Source organism: Rhinolophus sinicus, linkage group LG01, assembly GCF_036562045.2.
Source record: "Rhinolophus sinicus isolate RSC01 linkage group LG01, ASM3656204v1, whole genome shotgun sequence".
NCBI classification, from domain to species: Eukaryota; Metazoa; Chordata; class Mammalia; order Chiroptera; family Rhinolophidae; genus Rhinolophus; species Rhinolophus sinicus.
In genome coordinates, this window is record NC_133751.1 from 133,713,345 (window position 1) to 133,724,390 (window position 11,046).

Below are 11,046 nucleotides of genomic sequence, written 5' to 3' on the forward strand. Positions count from 1 at the left end.
CAGCATCATAACTCTTGTGCTTTGGGGTCATTCTTAAGTAAAATAAGGGTGATTTGAATATAAGCTCTGTGATACAGTGACAGTTAATCTGATAACCTAGACGACTACTAAGTGACTAAGGGGCAAGAGTGTAAATAGCGCGGAGCTGCTGGACAAAGGGATGATTTATGTCCCAGGCATGATGGAGCAGAACTGTGAGAGAGTCCATCATGCTACTCAGAATGGCACAATTTAAAACTGATCAATTGTTTATTTCTGGAATTTTCTGTTTAGTGTTTTGGACCTCGGTTGACCGAGGGCAACTGAAACCATGGGAAGTGAAACCATAGATAAAGGGGGACTACTATATTATTTTCACTGCATATCTCAGATGCCTTTTAAAACAAAGATATCAGCTTCTACTTGCAGCTGATCTCTTCCCAAGCTGCAGACATAGTTTGTGAGGTCAGATAAAACCCTATCCTCTCTTTCTTTTCTCCTCGTTAGATCTTCAGTAAAACTCCCTTTCTCTCCTTCAGCCAAATCTATAGCCTCCATGCAATAAAAGTCAAGAAAACGCATATCCAAAAGGTTTGAGTTCTATTAGAATGCCTGCCCACACATATATACAGAAAAAAACTGTTTTCACAGACTTTATAAAGTCTAGATATCACTGAATGACCTTATCTTTGCTCTGTGGCATAACATGATACAGAAAAGGGACATTAAGTGACAAGCCAGTGCATCACACTCTGCTTGCAGTTCATTCAGTTCTTATATGTAGGATATATTTTTAAACTCTACTTGACCTTAAGAGATAAGCTAGAAAAGCATGTCTGTTCTGACCTCTAATGTTCCTACACCAGTTATTGTGTACCCTTGTCACTCATCTTAATATAAGACACCTCAGGCAGCAAATAGCAGTATGTTCAGACCAGTGCTAGAGTTTAACAGAAGAAAGTAAACCAAAATGATGAAAGAAAAAGTAGAAAAAAGGAAAGCCAAAATGCCTCAGTAATAAATGTATTATGTAACATTTTTTGCTTCACCATCTGACAAAACTTGGCTTTATTACTTACCTGCTTTTTTTCTTATTGTTAAACTGAGGGAGGTTTAGAAATTGGTAAAACAATTATAATTAATATTGGTAATACTGCCTTCCACATATGTACAAACATTTACCTCTTATTGCATTGTTTTGTGGACCAAACAATCTTTATATTGGAATAGAAAAAAGTCTTCTTGACTATGGTTGTAAAAAAGTGGTTTTGGAGAAAAAGCTTGAATTTTATGATATTTAAATGTATTTATTTATTAAGTATTTATTTACTTATAGTAATTATACTAAGCTAATTTAAGAAATATTGTATTAATTTTTTTCTTCTTTTACAAATATTGTTTAAATGACATTTGTATAATTTTTCTGGTATGGAAACTTTGCACTCAGTTTTTAATGGCAAAGGATTTAAAAGAGTACATGTTTTTTACAAAAAGAGTATTTTAAATGAAATGATTATTGGAGAGGTTAAAAATGGTCATTTCCTTTTTTATGCATGATTTATAGTTAAATTTTGCTTTTTTGTAAATCATCAAGACATTGTTAATCTGATTGTTTCTCTTTCTACAGATCTTTAAGAAAGCAACTATGAAAGCATTGAGAAGAAAATCTATTTTGCTAACTGGTTATCTGGAATACATGATCAAGCACTGCTATGGCAAAGATAAAGAAGGAACCAAGAAACCAGTTGTGAACATAATTACCCCATCCTGTATAGAGGATCGCGGCTGTCAGCTCACATTATCATTTTCTTGTCCAATTGACTATATATTCCAAGAACTAGAAAAAAGAGGAGTAGTTGTAAGTATATCTCTTGCTTTGCTACCTGGTTTTTTCTATCAGTTGCATGTTAAGAATAAAATTTAGAATCTTTGGTTTATTCCCTATTGCATGTTATTTCACATCAATCCATCAGTTAGTGAGGATAAATTGAGTGCCAACTAAAGTATTCAGCACTGATAATCGAAGGGCATAGAGATCTGTCATTTCTGATAAAAGAAAAGAAACCACAAATTTTAAATATAGGAAATGATTTTATTTCACTTATTCAGTCTTTTCATTACAATTTGAGCAAAGGATAATGTTTCACCATAATCAATTAGGACACATTTTCACTAGTTTTTACTAGTGAAAACCCCAATATATATTTATTGAATAAATGGAATTAAAGAATATATCAGTATGTTGGAGGAGGGGGAAACGAAGTCAGTCTTATTTAGTTATTTGATTGAGTCAAATTATTTCATCCTTGTCAGTTAAGTCATAAAACATATAGACACATCTCAAGAGTGTTAGCATTGCATGGAATAATTTTTATTTTTAACTTTTGGGCCTAAGTAGCCTTCTTAGTTTCTTGAAGGGAACAATAAGTGTTAATAGGATAATTTCAGGAAAAAAATGGTGATATCATATGTATTTCCACTGGTAATGTGATCCAGGGACTGCTCCACTCATGCAGTCCTCTAAAACTTTAGAAGTCACAGCAGATTCTGGAGGCAAAAATCAGAATATCAGCGTTCCAAATGAAGCTCTATTATGTTCAAGCTATGTGTTCTTTGGAAAGTTAGTTAACATCTGCTGGATTGAGACTTCTCATCTGTTTTTTGGGTGCAAAAGCCTCAAAAAGTTGTTATGGAAATTAAGTAGACCAGTGCACAAACCATTTACTACTTGCTTGTTGTCTAGCCTATCGTGGGTATTTCATAAGATAGTTGTAGTGATCTTCAGACTAGTCCAAGATATCTGGACCCATTTCATAACATTTCAGCATTTTTACTGTAAACTAAAATTAATTTTAGACTGTAATAAAGAATAAAAAGCATTTATTTGAGTAAAAGGAGCTGTAGTTTGGGAGACACACGTTCACATAGCAGCTTAAAGTATGTCCTCCCAAAACAAAAGGGAGGTTCCCACTGGAATTCCCAATTATATCTATTTATGTAAATGAGGTATCCAAATTGGGCAGTTCTGACTCATCAGGATAGATGCAAGTGAGAATACAATTTGTGCAGTTCTGGTTGGACAGTGTAGGTCTCAGCACGTTGGTAGAAAGTTGAAACCAAGGTTTCTCTGCAGTTGTTGCAGATGGCATAAATAAGCAGGACATAGTGCAGGAAGCTGAGTGTTCAGTCTGATGGTTTTCCAGGTATACAGAGTATGTGAGGAACCCCTAATAGTAAATGTCCATTACACTCTCATTATTCATAAAATTTGAGTCCCCAGTTGACACTGGTCCATCTCAGTAGGTGGGTTCACATCAAATAAATCTTCTCGGGGTTCACATCAGGAATATAGCTAATGCCTTACCTGCAAAATTAGGGATTAGAGAATTACATGTAGGATAATTTGACTAAAATTCTGCAAAACAGTGTGAGGTTCTATTCATTTAAATGTGCCCAAGATTTCAGGCCCTCTGTTGTCTCTCCACACTCAAATTAGATATATATGATCTATTGAATGCTTAAAGAAGATGATTGCTGAGTGGACTTCAGAAAAGTGCTTTTGGAAATGCATGTAACAACCCATTAATATTTTAATTATAATTAAGAGGAGAGTTTCAAATAACAGAAACACTACATTTTACTTAAAGTTAAAAAAAATGCTTATATATTAAGTTTTAAGGAAATCATGACTGTTTTGTGTAGTTTATCTTGAATACAGATTTTTATTATGTGAATAACGCTAACCCTATTGTGGCTTTATTTTTTCCCCCATAGTGTGACAAGCGGGATCCAAATGGCTTACGAGTGGCTCCAGTTCCTCTCTATAATTCTTTCCATGATGTTTATAAATTTATCAATCATCTCATTTCTGCAATCGACTCTGCAGAAAGAAAATGTGGCAGTGTTGTCTAGAACAAATTAAGCAAATAATACTGAAAATTTCTGTGATTATTTTATTACTATTCATTTTAATTATTGGAGGTATCCTTTTTAGTGTTTTAACGTTTTGATTTTATTTTTAAAGATTTTTATTAAAAATACAGCTAACATACAATATTGTATTAATTTCAGGGGTACACCACAGTTAGTCAACATTTATATACCTAAAGAAGTGATCACCATGATAAGCCAAGCAACCATCTGACACCATACTATTCTATCACAAAATTACTGACTATATTCCCCACGCTGTACATTACGTAACCATGACTCTATTTTATACCTGGAAATTTGGACATCTTCCCCTCCCCCTTTTCCTCCGTTTTTAAATGTATTAATTACAGTTGGCATTCAATATTATTTTATATTAATTTCAGGTGTACAGCATAGTGGTTAGACATTAATATAATTTAAGAAGTGATCCCTATGACTAGTCTAGTACCCACGTGAAACCATACAGTTATTACCACATCATTGACTATTTTCCCTATGTGTTACTTTACATCCCCATGACTATTTTGTAACTACCAATTTGTACTTTTTAATCTTTTCACCTTTTTTCACCCTGTCCCCCAACGTCCTCCCATCTATCACCCAATAGATTTAGTACCCATGTGACACTACATAGTTATTACCATATTATTGACTATATTGCTTATGCTGTACCCTACATCCCCATTAACTACTTTGTAATGACCAATTTGTACTTCTTAATCCTTCCCCCTTTTTTTCACCTACATCCCCAACCACCCTCACATTTGGCAACCATCAAAATGTTTTCTGTAACTATGAGTTTGTTTCTGGTTCATTCCTTAATTTTGTTCTTAGATTCCACATATAAGTGAAATCACATTGCATCTGTCTTTCTCTGTCTGACATACTCCACTCAGCACAATATCCTCCAGGTCCATCCATGCTGCTACAGACGGCAAGAACCCATTCCCTTTACTGGCTGAGCAATATTCCATTGAATATATGTATCCATTCATCCATTGAAGGATACACAGGCTGCCTCCACATCTGACTGGTTGTTATTCATGCTTTCTATGTCCTCTTGTATGCTTGCTATATCTTTGTTGAAGTTCTCACTAAGTTCCTTGAGCATTCTGATGACCATTGTCTTGAACTCTTTGTCCAGTAGGTTGCTTGTCTCCATTTGATTGAGTTATTTTCCTAGAGTTTTCTCCTGTTCTTTCATTTGGGATACATTTTTCTGTTTCCTCATTTTGGCTGCTTCTCTGTTTTTTGTTTGTTTGTTTGTTTGTTTGTTTGTTTTTCTGTTTATTGGGTAGACCTGCTATTTCTCTCAGTCTTGGCCAGGTGTCCTTATGTAGTAAATGCCTTGTGGGGCCCTGGTACAGTCTTCCTGGTTACCTGCTCTGGTGCTCCCTTGTGTGGGTTGTGTGTTCCCTCCTTTTATAGTTGAGCCTGATTGCTGTTGGCATGTCAGTGGGTGGGATTAACCCTCAGGCTGACTGGCTATGAGATTTGGTCACGTCCACAGCTTATGGGCTGCTGTGTAGGGGGCTAACCCCACTGAGTGGGCTTCACCCAAAAAGGCTATGGTGTTTGTTGAGACCACCCTTTGTCTGTGCTGCTTGTGGGGCTACTTGGGCAGTGCTCTGCTGTGATCTGAAGCCAACCTCCAAGTGTGTTGGTTGTGGGGCCTCTTGGGAGGAACTCTGGTGCAGGCCTAGATCAGCCACTGCCTGTGACTGGCCGGGGCTACCTGGTAGGAGCTACAAAGTGACCTGCAGTTCACTGCCTGTACTGGACCTGGAGGCATGTGGGGAGGCCATGCTGCAAACTGAGGACTTCTGCCATGAGTACCAGTTCTCCACAAAAAAAAAAAAAAACTCCCCAAGGCCTGCAGCTACCTGCTGGCTCCCTTATGGTTCAGCTGCTGATAACACCTCATGCAGTATGTGAGTTGTATAAGGCAGGGTCTTAGGGAGTCACTGGAGTGGGAAGAGTTGTGGTCACCAGGTTAATGTAGATTCTGGTTTGGGGCCGATGTTGAGCCTGGAGCTACTCAGCAAAAGCTTCAGAGCACACCAAGGCCAGTCACTACCCACATGGTACCTGCAAGACTCTGATAGTTTTCCAAAATAAAGTTCAATATGGGTGGGGATGGCTGCTTGAGGAGAAAGTGCCTCCAGTGGTGCTGAAGTTGGGTTGGGCAGGGTCCCAGTGACTCAGCAGGGCAGAGCAGTGCAGCTCACCAGGCCAATCAGATTCAGATTTGACCTGTGGGGGCGGGCTCAATACAAGAAAGATGGCGGCCGCTGCCGGCTGTGTGGAAGGTGGACCTCATATAGGGAAAATGCCAACTGTCCTCCAGTCCTCCCTCCAAAGTCACACACCTCAGTCTGCACTCCTATGTGTCTCCAAGGCTTCCCCAAGTCACCGTCCCTCTTCTGGAGTCCAAGGTCAGTGCCGGCGAGCAAGTGAGTCTGTGTGTAAACCATTTAAGACTATGTCTGGTTTTCCCACAGCCTTTTGTCCCACCCGAATGGTAAGAATTCCCACTGTTTTTCACAGTCAGATGTTGTCAGGGCAACTTTTCTCAGCACCAGTGCTGCAGGCTGGGAAGTTTGGTGTGGGGGCTGCGGTCGCTTGCTCCTCTGGGGGGAACAAAGGTAGTTGAGATAGCCCTCCTGATTCTCAACCACCATATGCAGGTCTGAGGTCTGTTCGGCGTTTCTGCCCCTCCTACCAATCTTGATGTGGCTTCTTTTTTAATTTTAATTATAGGACTTCTGCTCAGTTAGACTTCAGATTGTTCTCCAGATTGATTGTTCTATAATTTACTTGTAATTTTAATGTGTTCATGGAAGAACACAGGCACAGTTCAGTGTTTACTCCACCATGTTGGAACTCCTCTGTTGGAAGTATTGAAAAACTGATTACACATAACTGGCAATGAGTTGTATACTTTTCAGAAAATTTGGATATAATTTTTAGAGTCTGTGTCACTGAGGAATCTACTTGGCTGTCCAATTTCTTGGTATTTTTGGATCAAGGTCTTCATTCGTCCCAATATTATGTACACAGTATTGGTTACCTATTATATTTCATGCTTAGTGAAATATTTTTGTTGGTTTAATTTATAATTTGACTGGCAATTTCATAATGTATGGGGAGTTTTTGTGTCAACTTTAGAAATATTGCTTACTACTTTAGTTTTAATTTACCAAAGAGTTTCTTAAAAAGCACTATAGTTGAACAGTCTGATATATGTATAATTTTGCAATATTCCATCCAACTCCATTGTAAAGAACAGAAAAGACATTTTCTAGTACAGTGGCTTTAAAATATTTTAGGTTACAATCCACACTAAGAAATATATCTAATATCAGAGACCAGTATTTATGTGAGTCTATACCTTATTTAATTAATTCTAATACACAATTTTTAATCATATTTTAACATCTGTGAAAGAAAAGTCTTTCAATTTTCAGTCAACAACTTCTTACAAATGCCATTGGCCATACTTTGCCATTACTATCCCTGACATTAGCATGCTTCTCACAGTGGATAGCATTTTATATCCTATTTATAATTGTATATATAGCAAAAACAAAAGTTTCATAAATTATTTAACTGTGCTCTGATATTTATTATCTATTTTATCTCATTCCCACAAATGTCAGTTGAGGATGTCCTTTTATAATGTTATCCATTTAAGGATCTCGTTCCCACAGATGTCATTTAAAGATGTCTCTTTATAATGTTATCACAATTTCTTTTTTTATGGGAATTTCCCTTGATGAAATACTCCAAACATTGTTCTGTCTCTAAAATAGTGAAATAAATTACCCCCAAAATACTTGCATTTGAGTATTAGAATTAGGAAATTAGTGCTTCACCTCTCAACCTCTATCCCAAATTTACAGACCCTTCTTGTCCACTGTAAAACTTACAGTTGCATTCAGTCCCATTGGACTTCATAGCTTTCCAGCAGTTGATGCAATAACCACTATTCATGGATTGGCAAAATATTGCACATTTGTATATATTAACAGCAAGAGTGACTATAACATAACTATTGCCTCGTTGAAACAAATTGGAATGAAATTAACTTGTACAGCTACTTTGGATGGTAGAGTGAAATAAAAAGATGAGGACTTGTTCAACAACACCAGCAACAACTGATATTTATTGATAACTTACCAAGTACCACGTAGTGTGCTACTCTATTTATATTTTCCTTTACTTAATTGAATGATTGCATAATTGATTTAGCAAAGCATCCCACTACAACTTTTGGCAAAATTCATCTTCAAAACGTTAAAATTCAACCATATATGATTTCATGTAGAGGGAATTGTTTTTGAACCTCGGTGTTGTAAAAAAATAAATAAATAAAATAAAAAATAAGACATGGTTTCAGCTTTTATGGAACATGTAGCTTAGTGGGAGAAATACATAATAAATAAATAAATACCCAAGTAAATATGTAATTAAAAACTGTAACTTCTACAAAAGACAAACAGATGACACCATGAAAGAAGAATCTCAGGATATTAATTAGTGGTTGAATAAGAGAAGGTGTATGAAGCTACTCATAAGTTTACATTCTAAAATAATTCATACTAATCACATTAAAATTACATCAAATTATATATACAAGCCATTCAAAGCATAATCAGCACTATGTCCTCATCACCTACGTTAAGAAACAGCATTAGAAATTCCCTTTCTCCCAGCTTGCATTCCTCTGCCTCCCCAAATGCAGAGATACTGTATTATATTTCATGATAATAATTTTCTTTCTTCGAAGTTTTATTCCTATGCATGTACCTATGAAATACCTATATTAACGAATTTTTCCTGTGTGACCTTTGTATATAGGTAATCATACTGTATACATTCTTCTGCTTCTTTTGCTCAACATTATATTTTTTAAGATTCATCCAATCGTTGCATATTCATTTTCATCTATTTCCATTGCTGCTCAGTGTTCTTTTATATAATTGTAGTTATTAATTCATTCTATAACTGATGCACGCATAAGTTGTTCCAAATATTTTAAATTTTGCAGCAATGCTGCTATTGACATTCTTAGTATACACACTCAAAAGTTTGACCGGGACATATAACTGAAAATGCTGGGTTCATAGGGCACACACATGTTCAATTTTATTAGTCATTAATAGTAATTCCACTATTTTTCAAAGTGGTTTCATCAGTTTCCACTTCAAACAGTAAGAAATGAGGATTTCCCTGCTCCTGAACCATGCCAATAGTAGCTAGTATTGATTGTCTTTGTCATATATGGGTGTTAAAATAGCCAGTGTGATTACTAAAATAGCAGAGAATAAATGTATAACTTCCACACAAGTAGAAAGGAAAAACAGAATGAGGACACACACACACACACACACACACACACACACACACACACACACACACACACACTGCAGTTTATGCTTCAAAAACTATCATTAATCAGCGGATTAAGCCAAGGCTAGAAGTTTACCTGGATTTTACACTTGCTCAGTTCTTTCCGCTTCCATATTCTCCTTAAATCTCTCCTGATGGGCACTTTTTCAATTAAAACATTATCTAAATCCCAACCTCAAGCTCCATGTCTAGGGAACCCAATCTAAGACAAAATCTCCTTTATCAAATCTTAATAATCATAAGTATTTTATATTCTACATCTAATAAATGATCAATTCACAGTTCTGTTTTTGTTGGTTTTCATATATAATGCTTGTTTCCCTCTGTATATGGTAATTGTTAACTTTAAATTGTTGCCCAGGGTTATTTCTGACACAAGAACATTTTAAGTTCTTGTTTTCAGGTTTTTCAGATTGCATGAATAGTATGAAACTGGGTATATTAATCTATGTGAGGGCCAATTTATAGTTACAAGTTCTCAGAAGGTAATACTTTTTCTTGCTGACCCTTTACTTATTCTTTGGCTGTCAACATCCTACAGGGCTCTCCTATCAGTTTTTTTTTTTTTTTACCTTGGCCAGTCCTAGGCTTGTTCCATGTCCCATTTAGTCATGAACACTGCAGCTCAATGACTCTAGGATTTGGCAGAAACTCTTAAGGATGAAAGCCATGCTTGTTCCTCAGCTAACCTTGATCCTTGCTTATCTGCCAAGTTTTGCTTTTGTTTCATTTGGGGGTTCTGAGAATTTCTTAGTTTCCTGCCATCTCACTTTAAAAGGCTGTTGTTGTTGTTGTTGTTGTTTTTCTCTAACCCCTGCAACATGTTAAATTGTCAAGAAATGTTTTATAACTAAAAACAAAAATATGATGGATGAGTACTCTTTGTTTTCTTAAGTAGAATATGTGAAGAATTAATTATGCTTTCTCAATAACTCAAGTGCATTTATATAAATACCAATTCTTTTAGAGTGATGCTCTTGAGAGCTATTGTACTACATAGGCTTATCTGTGTATCACTGAATTACATTTGTTATATAAAACTGACTGAAGATAATGCGGGATGTGAGGTCAATAACTTAATTTCAAATTAAAAAAAATAAACTTTTGCTATAGCTATTTTCTGCTCAATAACTTTTTACTTATTCTTGAGTTCAAAATTATATGTATTTGCATCAAATTAGGTTGTCTGTTTCCTAAACTGAAGTTGCTAGACTATTGATTTTTAAGTAAATGGATTTTTGCGTAATCTTAAGAAAGAAACCTGCAAACACTGTGGAGTCATCACATCATAAAGCACAACATGAAAGTCACTGAATTAGGGTACCCTATTACTGAGATGATGGATTTAATGCATGTATGGGCAATTAGCACGTACATTATGTGTTTGAGAAAGATGCATTGTATGTTCCCTGCCCTCTAGTAATGTTATTTTTAATCTCAGCAAGATGTATCTTCAAAGAACAAAATAATAAAGAAGATCTTTACAAACTAATAGATTTGAACATTTCTGATGTGTTTTTGGTTTATTGCAATTATTATGTTTATTAATGTTCCACTTTCTCGATTTTTGACCCTCTAAGGTGGCTCCTGAGTCTTTTGATATTACCTCAACTATTTCTTGATAGCTTTATTGTTTTTAGGTTGACAAGATATTGCCTTACCTTGTATATTTCATATCTCAAACTTGATACCACCTAATCTTCTAGCAATCTCAAGTTCCTT

The 11,046-nt window shown here is 35.8% G+C and overlaps 1 protein-coding gene across 6 annotated transcripts in view; it reads left to right on the top strand.

The window, feature by feature from the left end:
- The window catches only part of KYNU (kynureninase), a 105,272-nt gene extending 94,454 nt beyond the window's left edge, over positions 1-10,818 (top strand). For all 6 annotated transcript variants that reach the window (XM_019735900.2, XM_074335797.1, XM_074335809.1 and 3 more), the window contains 2 exons: positions 1,607-1,837; positions 3,754-10,818. In XM_019735900.2, the coding sequence (XP_019591459.2) occupies positions 1,607-1,837; positions 3,754-3,891 (369 nt within the window). In that variant the 3' untranslated portion in view covers positions 3,892-10,818. The remainder of the gene's footprint in view (positions 1-1,606; positions 1,838-3,753) is intronic.
- Positions 10,819-11,046: the final 228 nt, after the last annotated feature.